General features: G+C 34.6%; 1 protein-coding gene across 3 annotated transcripts in view; it reads right to left on the reverse strand.

Annotated features, from left to right (window-relative positions):
• LOC140528062 (ATP-binding cassette sub-family A member 10-like) overlaps positions 1–26,029 on the reverse strand; it is a 156,365-nt gene that overhangs the window by 72,676 nt on the left and 57,660 nt on the right. For all 3 annotated transcript variants that reach the window (XM_072645535.1, XM_072645537.1, XM_072645536.1), the window contains 9 exons: positions 16,294–16,459; positions 12,147–12,205; positions 9,586–9,696; positions 8,911–9,086; positions 8,588–8,707; positions 8,080–8,218; positions 7,378–7,468; positions 2,018–2,157; positions 196–312 (listed from right to left, as the gene is read on the reverse strand). In XM_072645535.1, the coding sequence (XP_072501636.1) occupies positions 196–312; positions 2,018–2,157; positions 7,378–7,468; positions 8,080–8,218; positions 8,588–8,707; positions 8,911–9,086; positions 9,586–9,696; positions 12,147–12,205; positions 16,294–16,459 (1,119 nt within the window). The remainder of the gene's footprint in view (positions 1–195; positions 313–2,017; positions 2,158–7,377; positions 7,469–8,079; positions 8,219–8,587; positions 8,708–8,910; positions 9,087–9,585; positions 9,697–12,146; positions 12,206–16,293; positions 16,460–26,029) is intronic.

A 26,029-nucleotide genomic window follows, 5' to 3' on the forward strand; every position in this document is an offset into this window, starting at 1 on the left:
CACCAGAGACAATTACCTGTCTTAAAATTTGCTTAGATCAAGCTCTAAAACAATTATGGTACTTCCCAACATGCCCATATTTGAGAAATAGTATATGCTGTAGGTAAAATTTTGGCAAGAAATTTATGTATAACAGACTATACATATCTCCCTTACTGATTTGTCTAGAGGACACCGAAATTCTTTTTGTTTTACCTGATTCATCAGTTGCCTTTCCTTCTAGTTGCAGAAATACTTCATTCAGAGTTGTCACAGAAACACCATAGTTCACAATTCCTTGGTCAGAACAGTTATCAAGATCACTGTAAAGGTCTAAAGAATCACAGATTCAAAAAATCAATTATTGTCTGATAATAAATACTGCTCTTTTCAAAAATATATAGCACAGAAAAATTTGAAATAATTTTTGTGATAATCTGAACGTGCAAAAACATTCATTCACTGCAAACTTTTCAAGTGAAGTGACTTTATCCTTCAAATCTTTTACATTATTGTCAATCTCTATCCAGTTGTTCAGGTACTGAACATGTATTTTCTCACTTGAAAAAATTGTTTCTCATTTTAAATCCTTTTTAGATTCCATTTAAATTATTTTAAAAATGAAGTACCTATCTATCAGTAAGAATCACAATCAGCTTTTTGGCGTGTTTTCTTAATTGTTTTCTATGTTAAAAAAGGGGGAAATTTTTTGAGTGTCTGTGGGGGAAACACAAAGTATAAAAATTAATTTTTAAAATTGTCATGATAAAAGCTAATAATTCTCTAAGATTAAACTCAAATAAGAAAAAAACATCTGAAGGGCAGAGGTATTTAATTTTAGTTTAATGATAGTTGGTAGATAACTATGATAAATTAGAAACAGCTTGAATTTTTAACATTAAGAGGGAAAAATAATATGAGTCATCAGATCAGGTGGAGAAAAATCTTCAGGGTAGATCAGGATAGTCAAAAAAGAAAGCACACTGAGTATATGAGGCTGTAATCATTCTTTTGTTTTGTGCTTTCCTGAACAGAAATTTAGGGGAAATGACCTAAAGTCTTTCCTAGAATTAGCATGAAATAATTTCTAGGATAACCCTCTAAGGTATTTAACAGTATTAAAAAAAACTATGAAGGGGAACATTAATTTCAATTAAGAAGAAATTAATTCATTTCAATTAACAGGAGAATCTTGTATAATGGTTGAATATTAAAGTATTTCTAGTGAAAGGAAGCATTAAATGACTTTGTTTAAAGCAATGTAAAGGATTAAGATTCATCAATAACTAAAGTTGATTTTATTGGCATTTATATTAGTAACAAAAATGACTATAAGTTTCAGATACAGTTGCAGTTAATTTTTAAGTTTTGCTCTAAATTTAAATTTTGCTCTAAATTGTTAATCACATTTAAAACTTTCCTAATTAACAAGTAGCTAATATTTGTGCTTTATTCTTCTAATAAAGAATCCCATTCTCAAAGTAAAAGTATAATCAAGTGCAGAAGTATGCTAATATGTTTTCTTCATTAACCAACCCTGCCAAGGTCCTTCAAACCTAGCATGGCATCAAGCATATAGTGCTAGACTCAAGTTCCAGTTCTGTTTCTGTCATTTACTCATTGTGTGACTCTAGGCATGCCACTTAAACTCCACTGGCCTCCAACAACTCACTAGGACTTATCTACCAACTTACAGGTGAGTTGTGATCTGTGAAGGTAGAGGGAGTCTTCTCATCAGGAGCTCCCCACACCGCCAAAATTACTTCTTCACAAATTTGTGATCCTTCACATATGTATATAACTCTATCTATGACAACTTTTGGTATATGGACAAGGGATAACATTACCCATCTAATGTAATGTAAGGTTACCATATTATCCAGTGCCGGATTATCTGAATTTCAGGTATAGCAATTTGAGTAAGCAATCAGTTTCCTGTGCCTTGTAAACTCAAACCTATAAATTGTCAGGAATTATTAGATTGATATTGATACAGTTTTTTTTATTTTCATTGTTTTACATCCATGTAGTAAATTACCTGGAAATTTATTTGTCCTTTCCAAAGGTAATGTATACACAAGTTTTTCGTCACTCTCTGCTGCTAATTTGGCATCAGGGATGTGGTGTTTGACAAGTGATGTTATTCTTTCTGGATCACATATCTCATTCCTATGCAAACTGATATCAGGCAGAAAAATAGCAAAATACACATATATCATTGGGAGTTTTATCCAATGCTACTACTATTAAAATGCATTTATTAAGCACAGTGGCACTTAGAGATAATGAATTGAATTAAATGTAGAGTGTATGAATAATGTTTTACTAAGCATTTGAAACTACAAAGTAGAAAACATAATTTTTGCTTGGAAAAGGCTTATCATTCATTGGCAAAGACAACATACCTAGAACTCTATAGGTTTTCCATTCATTGCCCTCTAAGACCATACAGAAAAAGTCTAGTCGTTCTTCCATTGTGTAGACCTTCAAATATTTGAAGACCACTATTATTTTCCCCCTACAGTGTCCTCTTCTGCTCAAACATTTCTACTTAACTTCAGCAAATCTTCATAAGATCTAATCTCAAGGTCTTTCAGCATTTTAATACACAGCCTCTGGATGTGCAAGGTCACCACCTCACTTTCTCCTCCAGAGCCATCCCCAGAGCCTGGGTCCAATGGCCAGATATTCACCAGGATGACTGGATGTGGCCCAGGATGCAATGGAAAACCCTGGCCCTTTTAGGCTAAGACCTTTTCAGGTTCTCATTTTGAGTGAGGTAAAGACCATTCAGTGAATAGGCCTCTTTAAGAAGTGATGCAAGGGATAGCCCCTTAAATTAAAAAAAAAAAAATCAAATTGGGAGGGAAAGACCTTCGGGGTTGCTGATCAAAAGAGAAACAGTTATTACTTACATTCACTCACAGCCAATAGGGCCCAAAATATACCTATCATGGTCAAATCTATGAGATTCAGAGTGAAATGGATTTAAGGTTTGGTCTTTGAGGAGAGAGAAAGAAAAGGAGAGAAAAAAAGACAGAGACACAGAGAGAGACAAAAAGAGAGAGAGACAGAGACAGAGAGACAGAAAGAGACAGAGAGAGAGAAAGACAGAGACAGAGACAGAGAGACAGAGAGAGACAGATGGAGAAAAACTAAGAACCAAAAGTCAAATTCAATGAACTATGAATCTTATACTCCACTATCTTCTTTCTTAAAAAATTGGAACATTGGAACATTTAATTTTCTCCAAGATTTCAGACTTCTAATTATCTTTCCCATTCTCCAGAATCTTTCAAAAGTCACTGACAATGAATCAAGAAAAAAAGTATACATTTTTTCAATATAATGGGAGCTCATCCAAAGTCAATAGGTGCTCTCTAATTATTTCTCAGTTTATCTTGGAGGCATCTAGGCAGCAAAGTAGATAGAGTGCTGAACTTGGAGTCAGGAAGACCTGAATGGAAATATTCCTTCATACATTTACTAGTTGTATGACCCTGGGAAAGTCACTTAAGTGCTTTTAACCTCAGTTTCCTAATCTGTAAAATGATTAAAATAGCACCTAATTGGAGCTATAAAGATATTAGCTATTACTAATACTGTTATCTTATTCCTTATTTTCATTCTGACTTTTTAAGTCCAAGGGTCATTCTCCCTGGCAGAGAAAATAGTAGTAAGATAAGAATTGAGTAGCTCTGCCTAGAATACTCACCTATCCCTTTGAGAACCCTTAAAAAAAGCAGCAGGTGCTGATTCAGCCCAGCCAGAGAATTGAACAGCCAGGATTAAAGGCCAGTATGTGTGACTCATAGATCTTAAGGAAAGGGGACTGAAATCCAGCAGGGGCCAGTCCTGTGACCTCAGAAGTTATTTAGAACAAGGACCAATGCTAGTGAAAAGTAAATCCCTCAAAGTAGAAAGAGACTGAGACAGCTTTAGATTCAAGCTCAAGGATAACACAGTACTGAAGGAAAGCTCAGAAAAAATGAGCAACAGGAGAATAATTGGGGTGGGGGTGAGGGTTAAAGCCTCTAAATATTTCAAAAGGAAGAAAATTCAATTTAAAAGATAAATCAGAATCAGAGAAATCAACAGAAAAGATACTAAAATTGGAAGAGAAGATGAATACCAAAATATCCAAAAATTACAAAGCTCTCTAAAAAAAATATTGCAACAAAAGAAATTGAGTCAACAACTGATGAAAGACAGAACACTATGGATTTCCAAAAGATCATGAGACTGAAGCAGGATGTTTCAAAAAAAGTTTAAAGGAAAATCAGAATCTTTAGGGAAGCCAGAAATGATGAAATGAAAGAATTTAAGGCCTGAATGGTAAAAAACTATAATTTAAAAAACAGAAAAACCTGAATGCACAAGGGCAAGTCTTTCCAAAGAAGTGAAAAAGAGAACAGACCAGGAATACAAATATGCTAAAGGAAAATCTAGAAGAAGATAAATAAAAAGCAATCATGTTTTTAAAAGTACACATGATTTCTATGCAACCCAAAACCATTAAGCTAGAAGACAGAATTTGTAGAAATAATTTAAGAATCATGGACCTCCCAGAAAATCAGTATAAGACAAAACCTTGAAATACAAGAAGTAACATCAGAAAACTGCCCAGAATTTCTGAATCAGGAAACAAAGCACCAACTGGAAGAATTTACAGATTTCCAGAAAATATACAAAATATATATACTCCAAACTCTAAGGCATAAAATGGTTAAATTTAACAATTCTAATGACAACAAATTCTGCAAGTGACCAGTATAAAGACATTCAAATGTAAAAGAAAGGGAACTTGATTATCACACTACTATTTTACACCTACTGGAAACTATAGAAAGGGATGATGATGATGAAGCACTACAAAAAGCAAAGAAGCTCAAGATGCAACCTCAAAGAACATTACCTAAAAATATGAGTTTATAAAGAAAATAATTTGACCATTTGTTAAAAGAGAAGCAGTTGGAGCTTTCTGGGGGAAGAAGGAGAACTCAAATGTAACCAGATTGTTCAATTTATTATTTAAACATAGCTACCAAGAAAAGTACAAGAAATGAAATAAATTACCCCATTTCTAGAAATTATTTAAAAGAAAAAAACTTGAAAGTTAAAGACTCCTATGTGTTTTCAAAGAAATTATGGGGCATATTCAGAGATTTATTTCTAAAACTACACAAGGGGATAATGATAAAAGCAATTTAAAGAAGAAAAAAGGACAGTGGAGGAGCAAGCCTGAAGTACCATTGACTAAACGATCTTAACTATAACCATCATCTCCATAGATGAAACAGTGTTTTGGTGGCATTAAATTACAAAGTGGAAGGGTGCATAAAAAGTGAAAGGGAAGGTAGTGGATAGAGGAGAGCATATGAGGCATCCTAATCCAATCTATAGGTAAATAACATAAGGAAAATAACTCCTAAAAGTTTCATAACAAGAATAAGAACATGAGAAGAATGAGTGAGGTGACAAAAAGAATGACTGAAACAAGAAAAAAAGGAAAGGTACACAGAGAGCGCTTATAGCATTAGGGCTGTACATCCAAAAACAACACTCTACCTCAAAAGAAGGGAAATCAAAGTTCTTAGAGACGATCAGTAATGAGAAGGGTGGAAGGGCATGCACCCAAAAAAGGGATGCATCATGGCCCATTGGAAAGAAAGCAAACATGAAGAAGGGATTACACAACACAATTTGGGACATGTGGAAATTTCTACCTTGGGGAAATGCTTCTACCATTATTATCTCTCTGATGAATTGATGCTTTTTCAAAAAGTGAAGTACAACAGAAAGAAGCAGTAATGGACAATATGTATATAAGGTAAACCAAAAGAAATAAAAATAACTATCAGAACTTAATATGCAGAATTATAAGCCAACAAAACTGAAAATGCAAAACAAAGGATTATCTTTAAAAATGTAATAAAGAATCCTAAAAGAACACTAAAAAGAGACCTTAAATGTGAGAAAAAGAAATACAACTAGCCAAAAAATTTCATATTTCTGATGCATTTATAGAAGAATTCTATTAATCTTTTAAACAATGATTAATACCAATACTATTCAAATTATTCTCAAACTCCAAGAACACTCCACTAGACTTCTATGAGACAATTATAATTCTAACGTGTAAATCAAAGAAGAACAAAGCAAAGAAAGGGAGATATAGGTGAATATCCTTACTCAACTCAAATTTTTAAATGAAATTCTTTTAGAAATCACAGTAACTTATCCAAGAAATTATTCATTATGTCCAAGTGGCATTTGTACCAGTGGTAAAGAAAGGTGTTTCAACTTTAGGAAAACAAACATAATTATTAAAACCAAAAACATCCCAAATTACGTGATTACCCCAATGAACATATTAAAAGCCTTTAACAATGTACAATATTGACTTTTTAAAAAATCTGTATAGCATAGTTAAATTAATATCCTTTTTGGATGTCATAAAAAGTATCCATCTTTAACCCAACATAAACGTTATATGAATAGGTATTTACCAGAAGTTTTGCAAATAAATATGGGAGTAAATCAAGGATGTCCATTCACTCAGCTATGATTTCTACATAGTTTTAGAAATGCTAGCAATAGTAATAAGACAAGACAAAGAAATTGTGGGTGGACAGATAAACAAAGACAGATAACTTCAAAGATTTCAAATAAAATGATGGTTTAGTTTTTAAATCCTAAAGAATCATAGAAGAAAATAACTAAGGCAATTAATACCTTCAATAAAGTTAGACTATAAAATAAACTTATAACACTAGCATCATTTCTATATTCTATATTTTATATGCCTCTATGTTCTATACAACTACATCTAAAAGTCAATAATAGAGAAATCCCATTCAAAATAACTACAAATGAATATAATTTTTGAGAGTAAATGTACCAAAAATACATTCAATACTTGTATAGATTCAATTACAAAATGCTCTTTAAAAAATAAATAACTTAAAAATTAATGTGGCAAAATTACAAAGAACAAGCTTGGCCCCAAAGATGAGATATGCAAAGACATTTTCCCCATTTCTTTGCAGATGTGGGGGGAGCAGGGGCATGAAATATTGAATATAATGTCAGAATTTTCTTTGTAATGTATTGATTGGCTTTACTTTTTGCCCCCTTTTCTTTCTCTTTCTTTTTTAAAATTGTTATAAAGGAAGGCTTTCTAGAGGGAGAGGCAGAATAAAGAGAGGAAATTTAACTAATTGAAAAACTGAAGATATCAATAAAAATTATTTTGTTAAAAGCTATGTATTTCATGGTTCAAAAAGAGTCTCACTTCTAGTTTACATCTTTTTTACAAATCCATCAATTACCTTATATATGAATGCCTCATATATGATTGCATCAGATTTGGACCCACACTTCCCATAAACATTGTACCTTAAGTGATATCCAATCCCCCACTTCCTCTTCAGAAACAATGAAGAGCCTGCACACTTCAACCTTCCACTGGATATAAACACTTTCCGATCTGAGCAAAAAGAAGCAAATGAGACCTAGATTAGGGAGTTCTTTCACTCCATGGATTAGTTGAGGTAATTCACAGATCCAAAAAAATAATTATCCCTTTACATTTAACACATTGATTGCAGTTTAAAGTTTAAGACATAGTGAAACCTAGAACCCAGTTAAGGTGAAACATTCTAAACTTGAGCATGTCCTTCTGACGACTTGGAACACTTTTTAAGGCGAAAAAAAAAATTCAACCTTGTCATGCTCTCTTCTTTGGATATTTATGAGATATCTTCATTTCTCAACTGGTCATGCTTCAGTATTATCTGGATGTCTCAATATAATAATATATAATACAATATAACATAACATAACAATATAATATAATACTGCCCAACTTGGGAGGCAAGAATAAAATTTCTTCACTAGAAATTTCACTAGAGATTTCTTCAAATCTCACTATTAGTAAAAGATACTGTGATAACTGAAAGTATAGAAATGAATTGGAAGCAAGACTCTCTTGTTCCATTTCACTTTGATTACCAGTAAAGACAGAGGCTTAGGTAACACCTGTCATTCTTTGACCTGTTCAATTCCTGATTATAATAGTGAAAGGAAACTAAGACTCGCCAGCTAGGAGATCAGCCTCATCCATGAACTGGGTACTGAAGAGGATCACACGGTCTGATTTCTTTTCTTTTAGAAGGTTCCACACTTGATGCCGTGAAAAGGGATCCAATCCAGCAGTTGGTTCATCCAACAGCAAAACCTGTAAAGGAAGAACACATGTAAAAGGATTTTTGTGAAAACGTTTAAATTGAATCTCACACATGTTAAATGCTAATAAACTTTAACACACATTAAATGCCAATAGCACTATGTGGAAGCCACAGTACTTTTCATTCTGCATGCAAGGTCTTCCAGAAAACATCCTTAAAATGTATATTTTTAACCTTCATATCAATCCTCAGAAATTAATTAGGGGGGGTGTGGAGAGGAGATGCTAAGAACTTAAAAACCATGCATTCAATTTTGCTATTTATTCCCTCTGATTATTTCGAATCACAAAACAAATCACAAACTATTCCTAACAGTTTTGAGTATTGTCTCAATCATTTGAAAGTCTTGTGCCACTTACCTGAGGATCTCCTAAAATGGCAATCCCAAAAGATAGCTTTCTTTTTTGTCCACCACTTAAATTTATTGCAAGGGTATCTTGGATATTTTTCATTTCCAGTTGTGTTAAAATTAGCTGTACCTACCCAAGAGAGAATATTAAATTCAAAAATCCAAAATGCTATAGGTGAATTATTTTATATTTACTATTCATTATATATATAAAGGAACTTTCCTAGGACTTCCCTTTCTAAATTTTGTACACTTTATAGCTTTTAAATAATAGAACATAAATAAGTCAAAAAAATAAGGATCCATCTAGCCAATTTTCTCATCCTCATCTACCTCTTGTTCCACTTTCTGTGAATGAATCCCTTTTATTTTAGCAAATAGTCTGAGATTTTCTCGTGCAGTAAGAAAGTCAAGTTGAACATTGCACTGTGGACAAACACCAATGATCTTCCTTATTTTTTCCAAGTCAGTCATTTCAGAGAGTTTATTATTATAGATGGTAGCTGAACCTAAAAACATAAGTTAAAACAAGTTAATATCTAAGTGACAATGTGCTGGGTAAAGTTTAGTCTATTTTTATAGATTGTAATTGAGCCTAAAATCAGAAGTTAAGCTGGGTGACATACTTTACTTTTGTTTAGACCATAATCAAGTGAAAATTATGCCTTAACTTCCAAAATATATTAAATCATTAGTAGATTATTCAAATAACAGATTTTTAAGATATGGGATATTTTACAAATACTGATAATTACATCATTGACAAAAAATGGTATTTACACAAATGTTAATTTTCACAGAAATACACACTGATTGAAGATAGCCATTCTCATGGAATTGTCAACAAACACTTTTTTCTCCAATTGAAAATTGCACAACTCAGAAAAACTATAGCTTAGAGAAATTTCTAATACACTCTGGCAAGCATCTATTTGGGGAGAATGCTGTCTATTGGCTCCCACATGATCCTTGATTTATCAATCTGCCTTTGTGAAATGATTCTCTCACCTTCTGATGGAACAGATAATCCACTAAGAATATTTAACAGGGTTGATTTCCCAGCTCCACTGTGACCAAGTATTGCAGTGATCTGGCCTTCATAGATATCCAGTAGTAAACCTGAAATTAAAACAGGAAGAATCTACCTTTTATCTGAGATGTTAAAACTAGACATAGAATTCTGTGTCTTCCAGACCACTAGGCATGGTTTGGGCATGGGGAGTGGGGAAAGGTAGGGGAGAGGATGGAAGGGGACTATGGAGGGAAAAGGAAATAAAGGAATTTGGAATAGGACAAACTAAACTCACTCAGCAATTCTCTGATATTCTCATTTTTAAAATTCTGTTTTGTTTTTTAACAATAGAGCAAAGTTAGAGCTCATCCCAAGGAGTATTCATGCACCTGAACTGAGTTCCTTTGGGCCATTTCTGGGGATATATGTGCTCAACATCAAAGGACTTTGGGAAAGCATAACAATCCCTTGGTGCCCTGAAGCTCCAGCTATATCAAAAAGGACTGACCACTGAGTCAAGAAGAGCTAGCTGTTCATTTAGTAGACTTCTACAGGAAACAACTTCTGTTTGTTCTCGATCTCTTCTTTCTCTCTACTGTATAGAAAGTTTGGAATTCTCTCTTAGATCTCTTGTGAGGTGGGGAAAATGAATTTCTCTTTCCCTGTAAGCTATGGCAACTGCTCAAATATGGTCATAAGAAAATTAATTTTGACTAAGCCTGCTTGAATCTTTGACCCATAAGTGCCTCATCTATTTTGTTTCCTTTACCTGAAGACAGGTGATCAAAGAGTAATTCTGAGATGGACGTTTCTAGACTTGGATATATACCTTATGTGTTTGAGAGGTTGGGAGCTCTTAGGTAACACACTCAATACTTATTGGCGGTGGAGGAGGTTTTCTATGACTACTTACTTCTTGGAGGAGATGACCATAAATATTAGTAAGTATTGAAGCAATGCTCTTGCTTTCCAGAAGATGTAAACCTTGAAGGTATTGTTTAGACAAAGGAGAAATGAGGTGAAGATGTAATTTTTTTTTTAGCAGTTTCTCAGAATGTCTTATATTTTAATATCTGAGCACTAACCCTAGAGACAGGAAGACCTGTGTTCAAATCTGCACTCAGATACTTACTAACTGTGTGACCCTGGGTAAACCGCGACACCTCAATTTGCTTCAGTTTCCTTATCATTAAAATAGGAATAACAATAATGTCTACCTTCAATGGTTGTAACTGTAACATGGGATAATATTTGTAAAGGATTTCTGAGCTTTAAAGCACTATTTAAATGCTAGCTATACTTATCATAGTAATAATTGCTTTTTTAAGATTGAAAGGAAAAGGGGACAGCAGAAGATGAGATGGATAGATAGTGTCATGGAAACAACAAACATGAACTTGGACAGGCTTTGAAAGATAGTGAAGGACAGAAGGCTATGGTGCATGGAGCCACAAAAAGTTGAACATGAATGACTGAATAATAAATTGATTTCTTCCTCACAGAAGACATAATAAAAATATAAAAGTACATGTTGACAAAGAGTTCTGCTTTATTCTCATTGGCATGTGGTATGGTAGATACAGCACCAGACCTGGAGTCAGGAAGAATTAAGTTCAAATTCAACTTCAGTCACTTATTATCCGCGCGACGCCAAGCAATTCAATTCACCTCTGCTTGCCTCAATTTCCTCAGCTATAAAATGGTTGTAATAATAATACCCACTAATTGTGACAATCAAATGAGATAATACTTAGCATAATACTTGCCATATATGATGATGCATATATATTTATGAAGCACTCTATTCATGTTGTTATAAAATATATAAAATTATATATCTCATATCCAAATTATATATAAATTGCAACTCAATAAAATTATGTATCATTATGTATTATATTGTATATAGTAGCATTTATATAGCACTTTGAAGTTTACAAAGTGCTTTACATGTATTATCTCATTGGATCCTCACAACAACCCAATGAGGAGATAGCCTTATCACCCTCATTTTACAGATGAAAAAACTGAGTCAGACTGAGGTTAGTTATCTAGCCCTTGTTCACAAGTGTCTGAGGCAATGAGTATCAAAACTATGTTCTTGCCAGAAGATATAAAGTCCAAAAGAGTTGTTTAAGCCTTTCTGACTCTACAAACTATAACACCTAATTGTCAGTAAGAAACTACTGTGTGGCTAAAAGTACTTTAAACAAACTATCCCACCATTCTAAAAGGAAAAAAAAAAGACAATTGGGTAAAAGAACAGTTTTGAAATTACAGAATCGTTCTATGGTCCTATGAAGTCCCTGAAAACCCTAAAAGGGCTCAGAATTTCATATCCTATTCGTGTCACGTTTCAGAGATGACCATATCACTTTCTTCTCCTAAACATGAGAAGCTGGTTGTATTTCACTAAGAAGGTAAAACTATATATAAGTTAGAATGAGGAATAAATTTTGTGGTGCCTGCACTATTCCTCACCATAAGAAAAAATTTAATCTACATAAGCAATCCATTGCTAATATAACATTATATATATTGAAATTTTGCTCTTTACCTTTCAAAGCTTCTACTTTTTCAGGCTTCCCTTTATATTCTTTTCGAATGTTTCTGATTCTGAAAGAAAAGTGAATAATGTTTTATGATCACTTAGCATCTACCAACTAAAAACTTAAAGCATAAATAATATAATTCAGAGATGACCTAAGAGATAGGCAAAGCAAAACACATGTTGTATTTTGAGGATTCTGCAGCAAGGTTTCCAAACTTCAAAGTTAGTACTGCCCCCCCAAAAAAGCAAAATATACACATAGTACACTTTCAGTCTAATCCACATTAAAGAATTGGCCATTGAGGAAATGTCCATCAATTGGGGAATGGATGAACAAGTTGTATATGATTGTGATATAAATGATTTAGCTATTCTCAGGAATACCATGATCCAAGACAATTCTAAAGGATTTATGATGACAAATGCTATCCATCTCCAGAGAAAGAATTGGTGTGGTCTGAATACAGATTGAGGTAGACTTTTTCTTAATTTTTTTTGGGGGGGTGTTGTATGTGTTTTCTTTGAAAACATGGTTAATATGGGAAAATGCTTTGCATGATTAAACCTGTGTAACCTATAGTAAATTGCTTGCCTTCTCACTGGAAGAGGGGAGAGGAGAGAGGGAGAGACTTAGGGAAAAAATTTTAAAAACAAATGTGAAAGATTGCTTTTACATGTAATTGGGAAAAACTAAATATTAAATTAAATTATATATTATTATTAAATATAATAATATGTCATATATTATATATTATATTATATATATTATATATTAAATTAAGTTATAACTAATTAATTAACCTGCATTATTGACATTTTCTCCATCACTTTCTTAAGTCTAAACACGCAAACAATAAATCAAGCCCTAATTTGTAATGTTTGCAATTTCTGAGGTGTAAATGCTCACACAGAATATTTAACAATTGGTTCTCCTGAGCCTGCTCTAGCAGATTCCAGCATAACCAAGAAGGAATGTTCTTTTGACCTTAAAGGTCCTTGCCTAATTAGGACAAACATAATTCTTTTGGAGGTGAAGGCTCATCCCTGTTCCTAGAAATCTGTATTATTTATATATGAAGGTAAAACCATCTGGGTTAATTCCAAGAATCTGTTTCCCCCATGGGTTTCCCTTGGTTTTATCATGTCGCAGATTGCCTTAAACTAAGACCTTATGTTCATCAATATCCTCATTTTTAGTTACCAGTCACTCCCTGAGGCTGAACAATACTACTCCTGTTCAACCCTCACTTACTCAAAAACAAAATCAAGTGCAAGTCACATCACTATTTCTCTGATGGCATGGCCTTCTTCAGCAACGAAGGATGCACACACACACACACACACACACACACACACACACACACACACACACTACTCCTGTTAAAACCTTTTGGAGATCACTGACTCACAAATTTAGAACCAGAAGGGATCTTGGAGATCCTCTAATCCAAAGGACTCCATACATTCAGTACTTCTCAGGAAAAATAGAATTGTCATGCTCATTTTAAAATAAACCTTTTCAAGTTTCGAAAAGTAACTCCTTAATTCTAGTGTTCCATAATTTAGAAGCCACGTCTGCATTCATCTTACCCATACACAGATATTTCAAAAGATGCTACTATCTACACCATCATAGATTAAAATGTCTCCATGCTTTTCACGAAGTACTGAGGCCAAAAGATTTTACCATCCAATGATTAAACTTCTCATAATGAGTTTTTCAGCACTTTGCTATTCTGGCTCTCAGATTTCAAACAAACAAGCAAAAAATAACTCATACAATGACTACTGGTTTATTTTACTGGAATCCCTTCTAGGTTGGTAGGATTTGCCAAACTATTGCTCTACTGACAGAGTCTTTGAAGATCTAAGATCTCCACATTGAAATGAGGTACAATAGCAATACTTTAGTGGGAAGCACCTTCTATATTCTTCATGTTTAATATGTCTTCAATCAGCTTATATCTTTCTAAACTGAAGAATTCTAATCTGATGGTCTTCTATCCTCATATGAAAGTTATTTCTTCCTCTTGATCATTTCAATTACATTTTCTTGGTCATTTTTAATTTTTTTTATCTTTTATTATTATTTTGTTTTATTATTATTATTTTTATTTATTATGTTTACTACAGGTACACTACATTTTTAACAATTGTATCTTGATTTATGCAAGAGAGATGTTCCTGAAAACACATATTCATAGAGTATTTTTAAATCAAAATGTTAATTGTACTTATTGACTTGCTACTCAAAAGTGCCAAATATAGAGAAATTTCATTATGCAAACAAACTATATCTCAATCTATCCTTTTTGTAAATCTGAATTTCGTGCATCTGAAATTTCTTTGTAAAGGTGTACCTGTTGAGGATGGGCTAAAGTTCTGTTTTAAATCTAATAGTCTTTCGTACAGTGCCCAGAATTTTGACCATAACAACACATTCAGTGGAGACTTTCGGTTGAGTTATCAATGACTTCTAGGATATTATTATTGGGTTATAAACCACACCCAGAAAACATAATCTTAATCCATATTTTATGTTATTTATTTCTGTAAAATTACTTTATGTATGTCTAAATTGAGTCTCATCTTACCCCCTTTTCAATAATTTTGAGAGTTCTTCATAAGTTCTTGTAAATAATCCCTGTTGGTATAGCATTTCATTCATCAGAATAGCTTAATATTATTAACACACTTGTAGAACTCACTGAGAATTTTTACTTCCAGATCATTTACAAAAATGTCCAATTAAACTGTTACCAGAACTACTTTTGGGGACCTCTGTTGGCTGTACTTCATCCAGAAAAGTGACCATTAACCTCTATTTTCTATACCTGTTTCTATTCCAATTTTGTATATATTAATAGAAGTATCTACTTACTCCTTAAACTGTGCTAAATATCATAAGAGACAGATGAGAGGTTTAAGAAATGGTCCCTGCTCTCTTACAGCTTACAATTATACACGTAAGAGAATATGACAAGATAAAAGTCCATTTTTATTATTCCTAAATTCTTTCATTCTACTTTGCATAATTTAAATAATAAGTGTACTTATCACTTAGTTGTTCAGAGTAGGAAGAGATTTAGTATAGGCTGCAGCAGTCCTGGAGGGCTTTGCAGATATGGAAGAGAGAGATGAGTTAAGAGGAAGAGGGTACAAGAGATACAAGGTACAGAAACACAGTCTCCTCGGTCCTGTGTCCAAAGGAACTCCATAATTTTAAAAAGAATCTCAGGGAAGGGATAGTCCCAGATTCCCCTCTATTCTCAGAAATCATATAATAGATAAATATTAGGAGGAAATTCACAGTGTAAAAGAGAACCTGACCAGGCTTTCAGCCTCTGAAACATTCATTTGGTGTTCAAGAAACAAACAAAAAACCTGTCTCAATTTGAGAAGATAAGTATGGTCAGCATCATCCAATCCCTTAATTGGACACTGATCACAAAGATCCCACAGATAATCAAAGGAGCATCCTGTCTTCCCAAGATTCAGTTTTATAATTTGGAGAAAAGGGATAATAGTCACTTTAGAAGGATTTCTTATTAGCGTTGCCCAAAAACACTTTAAAAAGACAATACTACCAAATGAGATATTTCATGTCCTTAAAATTGTTAAAAGAAAAAACTTGTAATTTTTAAATCAAATTAAAAATGATACACAATAAAATATGGATACATACGAATGCAATATTCCCTTCAAATTTAAGCTGGCTCCTTATTTCTCAGTTTCCTCTCTTATACTCCCAATTCAAAAAAGCAGAGGAAGCAATAGGAAGGGAAGAGAAAAGAGACAAAAAAGATTAGTTTAGGAAAAAATAAGAGGCAGAGCAAGAAACAAGATGGAGTAGAAGAACCAAGGTAAAAGACAGAAGTTGAATAGAAAGAAAGTGGACTAAAATTATGGGCAATATAAAATTGGGCTTAGAACTAGTACACAGATGTAATAAATTGAAATGTTGGAATACATACACTTTATAGAAATTTTCCTTTGAAATAGAAGTAGGAAAGGTCCAAGTATGCTTTCAGAAGACCAGTTCAGAGGAAAGATATAGAATGGATACTTCAAATTTTCATTTAAAAGTGGCTATGGTGCCCTGGTTAGCTTATTAGCCTGTAGCATTAATTTGTATGCTTGAAAAATTGTTTACCTGATGGCTTCTTTTCCATGGAATTCTGGTGATATTGGTTCAAAAGAGTCAGAGTAATGCTCAGGGTTGATTTCATTCTCCAGAACCTCATGAACAGCCTTTTGCTTTTGGAACCAAAATGAAGACTTAAGGAAAAACAAGGGAGATTGCTTCTGTCCATATTCATCTAATAAGGACAGAGTTAAATATTAGATGTGTCAGATCACAATAGTTAAAGCAGCCTATCTTAAAGTAGCATATATTAATCTCTCATGTCTCATAACATGTAACTTTTTAGTTTAATATTCCTTTTGATCCCATATATTTCTTTAGGGTAACTGGTATAAATAGGGCAGATAGGTGGATAGAGGTCTCCACCTGGAGACAGGGAGACCTGAGTTCAAATCTGATCTCAGATACTTATTGTCTGTGTGACCTTGGGCAAGTCACTTAGCCCTGTTTGCTCCAGTTTCCTCATCTGTAAAAGGAGCTGGAAAAGGGAATGCCAATGAAGTCCCAAATGGGGTCACAAATAGTCAGACATAACTGAAACAAATGAATAGTCCCTTTAATTTCCCTCTAGGACCACATGGGTAACAATACATATATATTCTTTCTGGAAATTCTACCCCTCCTCCAGCACCAGCCATCTCCTAGATTTCACTCTTAAGTCTTTGATTTCTACCTGAAATAAGAATGGGAATGAAGGGAAGGGGGGGCCAGGGGTAGGAAGAAAAACAAAACATGTCCAGGAACTCTCCTCTTGGGCTATATGGGCTCAGATAAGTACATGAAACTCCCATGTGATTCTGACTCAAGCCTTCCATTAATCATGGTGATGGTGTTGAAGATGAGATAAAGCCCCTTCCCTGGATCTGCTGTGCTCTCTTAGAAAAGAAGTGGAAAGGAAAAGCAACCTAAGAGTCTTGGTGAATTCTAGCTGATTAAGCCAAGTAAAAGGGTGTCAGGCAGCTCTAGTTCCAGAGACCAATCTTTTGTCTTCTTAACAAAGTGCCAGGGGTACATTCCATCCATGTCCGGAGTGGGGAGATGTCAATCTAATGTCTTAAATAAAGGCTCAATGCCCTGTAAACTGATTAAACTGAATTCACCAAAGAAAGTTCCTTGATTAACCCATTGTACTTCAGTGGATCATTGGCCTCAGTGATATGCTCTTCCTTTCCGTTAACTGGAGGCAGCAACTAACACACCTTCTAATCCTTCAAGATTCTTGCCCTCAGATCCTCCATAAATAGTCTTTCCAATTTGCTGGAAGCCTACAGAGCGATGTGCCCTTAATGCAAAAAGACATTTAGAGGAGAAGTGGACAAAGCATGGATGATAAAGAATTCTATTTTGGACAAGATGAGTTTGTGCTGTTATGGCACATCCAGCTGTACCTATTCAACAGGTATTCAGGAGATAGTCTAGCATTCGAGATAAAAATCTATGAATCATTTGCATAGAGACAACTGATTGATAACATTAATAAAAGGAATGACAATTATTTGTAAAAAAAAACTGCATTTTTCATAGCTATCACTATGCCAAACACTAATGATTTCTTAGCTACATTAAATGAAAACCTTTCTAAATATGCCAACCAAGCTGAGTAGATCAAAATCATGTGGAACTAGAGTGAGATGTATATTATTTCTATAGGCCTGTCTACTACTGAAGTTGTATACCAAGGATGTCTTCAGTGAGCCTCCAGAACATAATGAACTTATAGGCCAACACTTCTATTCAACTAGAAAAGGAGTTATTTTTATCTTCCACTCCAATAGTCTGTAGAATATTCCATTTTTTTAAAATAACAAGATAGTGAGGAGTCCCAGGACAGTTTCTATCTAAACCCTATCAAAAGAGAGAAGAAGAATAAGAAGATGTTGATGATGATGATGATGATGATGATAAGTGACATTTCTGTGGTGCTTCAAGGTTTTCAGAGCACTTTAAATATAATAACTTATTTGAGTCTCACAAAATTCTTGTGAAAGAGATATTATTATTATTATTATTGGGCTCATTTTATAGATGAGGAACCTGAGATTCTGAGAGGTTAAGGCCCAGGGTGACATAGTAAATAAATGTCTGGGGAAGGAGTCAAACTCAGGTCTAGTGACAACAGGTTCAGAACTCTATCCACTATGCCAAAAAGAAAGAAGAGAAGAAAGTTGAGGACAAAGTTTGGAGGGCACTCATTTGCTTAGGGAGCAGAGTTTGCTTCATGCCCTGCTAAGCAAAGAAGACTGAGAAATAAGATCTCCAAGCCAAAGAAGGGTCACAAAAATCCAGAGAGGAGAGAGCATTCAGGAGGAAGGAATAAACAACAGCATCAAATTCTGTAGAAAGATGAAGAAGTAGATCAACAGAGAAAAAGATCTTAAGATTTAGCAAGCAATATGTGTGTGTGTTCATCCTTCATTGCTGAAGAAGACCATTCCATCAGAGAAATAATGACAAGACTTGCACTCAACTGTGTTTTGAGTGAGGGAGGGCTGTGCAGTTCACCAACTTCACTTCTCCTCCAGAGCCATCTGAATCCAGTGACCAGATATTCATCAGGATGGCTGGAGATGATCCAGGATGGGGCAATTGGGGTTAAGTGACTTGCCCAAGGTCACACAGCTAGTGCGTGTCAAGTGTCTGAGGTGAGATTTGAACTCAGGTCCTCCTGATGGATAACTTAGAAGACAGCATCACTTTTAGTTGTAGTAGTGAAATAGGAAGCTCAATTCCAAGGACTTGAGAAGTGAGTAAGCAAGAAAATGGAAAAAAAAACAGAGGTAGTTAACTTTTTTTAGGATTTTGGCTGTAAAAAGAAAGACAAATGTAGGGCAGTAGTTCTAAGGGATGCCAAGGTCCAGTAAAGGTCCCTTTCTCTTTTTTTAAGGATGAGGTAAATCCTGTCTTGGGGATAAAAGTTATTCAAATCAAGAAAAATACTAAAGAATGGAAATGCATAAAATGATCCAGAAAAAAACTGACATTACTGAATTTTTAAGAAAATGAAATTCAATTAACCAAAAGTTTGTGGGAAATAGTTTACTGTATTTTTGTAGTGGTATGTAAGGGACAACTAGGTGACATAGTGGAGAGCACTGGAGTTGGAATTGATGAGACTTATCTTCATGAGTTCAAATCAGCCTCAGACACACACTAGGTGGGTGATCCTGGACAAGTCACTTAACCCTGTTTTCCTCAGTTCCTCATTTGTAAAATGAACCAGAGAAGCAAATGGCAAACCACTCCAGCACATTTGGCAAGAAAATCCCAAATGTGATCACAAAGAGTGGAACACTCCTGAACAACAGGAGACTTGAAAGAAAAACTGTATTCAAAACCTCGGCTTCATTAATATCTGAATTACCTTTAGGTAGGTTGTTTAAGCTCTCTGAGCCTCAGTCTCATTATTTATACTATGGAGTAAAAATTTTTGCTCTGTCTACCTTGCCAGGTTGTTGAGGACCAAATGTGATAATATGTGTGAAAACACTGTGTAAACTTACTCCCCTTCAAGAGCAAAGGTCAACAACCAACCTGCATCCCTTATTTTTAGAAGTATATTTTTAAAGTCTTTCAACCTTGGAAGTTCTATTGATCTATTGACAGAATATTTTAGAACCCGGAGAGATCTAAACCAACCCCTTTAATTTGCAGATTTGGAAAAACTATGCCCCAGAAAGGTAAAGCTGCTTCTCCAGCTAGTGGCAGTGCCAGAACTAGCATGTAGATTGTCTAACAGCTGCTAATACCTTTCTCCCCAAGATGACCTTAGATTCACTGTATATATGTCTTGAATAGTTATCTCTTCTGCATCAAAGCTTTCCCCATCACAGTTTCAATACCTCACAGGTTGGCATAAAAAATTAAATGGGAATTTGCGGGGAGTTTTGTGGAGTTAAAGACAACATTCGGCAAACAATACAGTGCCTATGACCAAATATTTAACCCAAATTTTTTATTAAAGTACTGTAAATACCCATGAAAGAAAAAGAAAAAAATCAGACCTTCTTTAATACAAAGGGAGGGCAAAACAAATTTATTTGAATTTTCTAGATCACAGGGGCAACACACCTTAACCCTCATGATGTTAAAGGGATGATTGTACTCACATTTATATGCACAAGCTGAACCCCTTAACAGATTATAAGCTCCTTGAGGGCAGGAACTATTTTGTTCTCCCTATTACCTAAGACAATGACTCATATATAGTGTCATTTAGTGAATTATTGTTGATTAATTGATTGATGGATTATTTGATACTTCAGTTGATCTATGATGTGTTCTCAAAAGCCAGAACAGTCAAATATTAATTCTAGTTGATCCAACTATTCTGAAAGGCTTTATAGTATTGTCTTGTTAACATAGAATGTTCATCATCAATAGGCTAGCCATTAGGAGATTAATACTTTAGCAATGGCAGCCTATTATTATTAATTATAATAAATGTATGAAATAATAAATGTGTTAGAACTGGCATAGAATAATGGAAAGAAGATGAGACTTAGAAAGAAGATCTACATATAAGATTATAGCAGACAAGCTATTTAGCCTTTCAGTGATGCAAGCCAGTCTACGCTGGTGGAAAAAGTTTTGTCCAGACCTACAGTAGAGCTGAGAAAGAGGAAATCTTTCCCTTTATTCCTAGCCTTCTTCCCTTGCTCTACTGAGCTCTAAAAGCTAGAAAAAGATGGGAATATGTGAGATCTTTAGTGCTAGGAAAAAGGAGTTATAGACAATGGAAAATTATTAAAGGCTACTCAAAAGTAGTAGTGGTTAGAATGATAAGAGCTGTGAGCAATCAGAATCATACATTAGGCAAATTACTTCAATGTGAAGAAGGTATTAGAAATGGGAAAGATAAGAGAATGGAAAATTATTTAGAAGATATTCAAGTAGTTCTAGTGATGGATTATGAAAGCCTAAACTTGTAATGGAAGTGGAAAAGAGGAAATATAGGGGAGAGATATTAACTGAAGCAGGACTCACAGATGTTAGCAAGTATTTGAACATGTGAAGTGAAAGAGAGGGAAGAATTAAAGATAACTCTTAAGATTTTGAACCCAGACGACTCGATGGATGATGGTACCCTGAACAGAAATAAAATTGAGAGGAGGGATTTTTAAAGTAAAAGGAAGGCTTCATATTTAGACAAGTTAAGTTTAAGATGCAAGCAGAGTATCTAAATGGAAGTTTCCAGGAATAATTATAATAACAAGCATTTGTTTACAAGGCATTTTACAAATATTATCTCATTTCACCTTCACTGGAATTTTAGGGGGTAGGTGTTATAATTTTCCCCTTTTTTACAGATGAGGAAACTGAGGCCAACAGAGGTTAAATGACTCACCCAGTGTCACACAACCATGAGGCTAGATTTAAAGTAAGGTCTTCCTTACTATGAGTCCAGTGCTCTATACATGGTGCCACCTAACTAACTTGGCAAAATACATTTTTTTAAATCAGCATGAAGTTAAGCTATAGGGCTGAATTTCTGGAAACCATTTTTTCCAATGATTTATGAGGAGAATGTTCCTTTGTTTTAAAATATGTTCAATTTCACTATAAATTTCCAGGAGATTTATTAATGGAGGCATTATAGTATCAGGCAACTATAAATGAATCACATTTTCTCTCTAATGTAAAAACATAATCATATTTATGTTCCTTTTAAAGTTTTTAGCTAAAAAGAGACACAAATAATGGCCCATATCAGATTGTATGCCATCTTGGGGAGAGGGAAGGGGAAAGGAGGGGGGGAAATTTTAAAATTTAAGGAAGTGAATGTTGAAAACTAAAAATAAATAAACTAATAAAAAAAGATAGTTGCCCTAACTATTGACATGTGAAAAGCTAGAGTACACATATGAAGAAAACTATTTTCTGAACTCTGACATGTAGTTCAATTGATAATCCACAGAACTTGTCAGTAAGGTTGCATGTATGTATGTGTGCTGGTATGTATGTATGTAGATAATCTTAGACATATGCTTTAAGGGATTGTTTTTGGGAAATTGCAAAGTTATTTCAATGAACCCAAACCTCTCCCTGAAACAAAGGAATATATTTTAGATACCAATATTTTACAGATATTATTGTATGATTGTGAGTCATGAAACATTCTAAGGAATTGAAACTGAGTATCACCTAAAGGGCAGCAGAGAGGTACATAGTGAGTATGATGTGTCTGCAATACATTAGAAGCAAGGAATTAGGAAGGAGAATTGAAATGAAGGCTGTCATCAAAAATATGTACAAACAAAAGAAAAGGTAAGCTTGTAACATGGGAGAACGAGGGGATAGCTGATGGACAACATTTTTGGTATCATCACAATGTCAAGAGAAAGTAAATGTTCCTAGCATTTTGGGTGTATTCCCAGCAGCAGACTTATGGGAGGAATGGATACAAACCACATAGATGGTCCAGCATGGAAGGGTTGCAATCTATGCCACCACTGAAAATATCACACCAATGAGATTGCAGATCCATTTGGGTCTTGGGTTTATAAGTAAACTCAATTGTGCAGCATTGCCATCTTACTTATTATTTTCTAATTGCAGGGAATACTAAAATAACGATGGCTTTTTCAAATCTTCTTAAGTCTCTTTCACTACTTTTTGTCTCCTTCCTCTCAAGGAAAGATCTTCCTTCCCTCCTACTCTATGGGGAAAATAGACACCATCTATGTTAACTTCCTGTTCTCCCTTGTTCTGCACTTTCAAAACTGCTTGACACATACCAGAACCACCCATTGATTGCTCCTTCACACAAATCTCTGACAAAATTGTGGCTCTTTCAAGGTCAATCATACTTGATCTCATTCCTCTCTAAGTTCAAGAGTTTGCTTCTTTCAACATCCTCTTTCTCATTCTCCTAGTCAATCTTCCTTATCTACTGACCCAGTTTCTGCTGCTTATAAATATAACCAGGTCTCCATTATCATTAAATAAATTCAACAAGTATGTATTAAGCTCCTCTTATATGCTAAACACTGGCAAAGATAAAAATGAAACAATTCCTGCTTTAAGGGAACTTACATCCTACTGGAGGTGGGGAAAGTGGGCATAAACACAGATAAATACTAAGACTCATACAAAGTCAATTCAGGGAAAGGGAGCACAAAAAAATGGGAAATCAGAAAATGCTTCTCCAAGGAAAAAGTTCTTAAATGGAAACTTGAAAAGAGCTAGAGATTACAAGAAGTGGAAGTGAGGACAGATGGAATTCCATACATGGGAGTGGACCCTACCAAAGTAATAGATGAAATATCATCAATTGAGTATAACAAGTAAGACAGTTTGGCTAAATCGCAAGGTGTTTAATGAACAGTAATCTGAATCATTCTGTAAGATAGGAATTCAGTTGTAAACAATGAAATAATGAAATGCAAATAATGAAATAATAAAAAGGAGAGTTCTTAGTTAATGAGAAAGGCAATTGGGAGCCACTGAAGCTTCTTCAGCAAGGGAGTAATATGATCAGACCTTTGCTTTAAGAATATTAATATGGCAACTGTGTAGAGGATTGATTGGTGAAGAGGGAGACTGGATGAAGGTAGACCAACTGAGGAGCTTTTAAAACGGTCCGGGCAAGAAGAAAAGTGAACTTTAATTGCATTTGGAAATTTTGGAGGACGGATAAGTTTAGGGCATAAGCTAAAGATCCAAGACAATTCCAAAGGACTTATAATGAGAAAATGCTATCTATATCCAAAGAAAGAACTGATGGAGTCTGAATGCAGATCAAAGCATACTATTTTTCACTTTATTTTTTCATGCTTTTCTCTTTCTATTTCTTCTTTCACAACTTGACTATGTTTTTACATATATTTTACATTATTGAAAATATACAACCAATATCAAATTGCTTACTGTCTTAGAGAGGAGGAGATGAGAGAAGGAGAGAGCAAGGGAGAAAACAATTTTTTTAAATGAATGTTTAAAATTGTCTTCATGTGTAATCAGGGAAAAAATAAAATACTATAAAATTATTTTTAATTCTTAAAAAAGAAGAAAGTGATTAATTTGGATATGTTGTTTGAAAAAATACCTATGAGACATCCAGACAGAGATATCTAACAGCAGTTAGTAATTGGGACATAGAGCTTAGGAGACAATTAGAACTGGATGTATAGATTTGGGAGCCATTTACATAAAGATGGTTACTAAATCGCTCATAGTTTAATGAGGAAAAAAAGAGGGCCCAGGACAGAGTCCCTTAATCACAGTTAGGGGCCAGGAAGTGCATGATGATCTGGCTAGTTTCAATCTAGATTCCACTTCCTTTAAGAAGCATTTCTTAATCCTCCTAGATTTTTGTGCTCTCTCCCTCTTCATTGTCTCTTCTCATTCTCTCAGGTCCTTCTAATACCCAGTCAGTTACCAAGTCCTATCAATTCTTTCATATATTCCCTTTCTCTCCTCTGCCATTGTCATTACCTCCGTGCACGCCTTCATCACCTCACACCTGGACTATTACAATGGCCTGCTGGTTGATCTCCTTTCTCCATGTCCCCTCCTCTCTCTATTCCTTCTTCCACTCAGTTGCCAAATTAATCTTCCTAAAGCAGACGTCTGAAAGTTACTGTCCCTTCCTTCTGCCCATTAATTCCAGAGGCTCCCTATTATCTCCAGAATTAAATATAGAATATTCTGGTTCTGAAAACCCTTCTTACCCCTTCCTACCTTTCCAGTCTTCTTACACTTTATTGCGCTCTGCATACTCTGTGATACAGTGACACTGGCTTTTTTGTTGTTCCCACAAGACATTCCATCTTTTGATTATGTCTTTTCATTGTCTGTCCCTTGTGCCTGAAATTCTCTCTCTTCTCAACTCACCTCCTGGCTTCTCTGGCTTCCTTCAAGTCTCAGCTAAAATTCTGCCTTCTTCAAGAAGTCTTTCCCAGTTCTTAATGCTAGTACCTTCCCTCTGAGATTGTCCCCAACAGTATCCTACATAAATCTTATTTGCATGTAATTGTTTGCATGTTGTCTCCCTCAATACACTGTTAGCTCCTTGAGAACAGGGACTGTTTCTGCATTTCTTTATATCCCCAGAGCTTAGCACAAGTATATGTAGCAAACTCTTAATAAATGTTTATTGACTGGACATGTTACCTTATAAATTTTATCTGAGTGTTTCATTGGCCCTAGAGAATGAAACTTTTTTAAGTAGAGAGATTACTTTTCATCTTGGTTTGTTTTTTTTTTTAATTTCCAGCACTTAGCCCATACTAGGTCCTAAATAATTACTTGTTGAGTTAAATCAAATTGAGCCATATGTACAGAGCTAAAACAATCCCTTCTCCCTCACTGAACCCCACGTTGGACTTCTAGGGTAGGGATACTTAAATAATCTAGGTTCTGAAAGGTGAGCTTTCACCTTATCTTTTCTGGAACCAGGGCACTGTGTCACTTCCCAATCCAGCTCTAAACCATGACACAGCCTCTCTGGTCCTTTGCCTCTCAACAGAACCTGGACTCCTACCTCAAACTGATCCATGATCTCATCAATATGGGTATTCAGTGCACTAATATAACCTAATCCCCTTGTATGACTCCTGTCTTCTCATATTTTTGCTATAAGGAGTCTACCCAACATGTTGAAGGATTTCTTCTATATCTCTAGACAATTAGTGTAAGACGCAGTTGTTCATCAGTTATCCCTCACTTATTCTTACCATGAAATCAGTCATCATAGTTTTTGCTTCTATAACTATTTGTAACATCTTTTACACTACTCCCCCTACGT

Source organism: Notamacropus eugenii, chromosome 2 (genome assembly GCF_028372415.1).
Source record: "Notamacropus eugenii isolate mMacEug1 chromosome 2, mMacEug1.pri_v2, whole genome shotgun sequence".
Lineage (NCBI taxonomy): Eukaryota > Metazoa > Chordata > Mammalia > Diprotodontia > Macropodidae > Notamacropus > Notamacropus eugenii.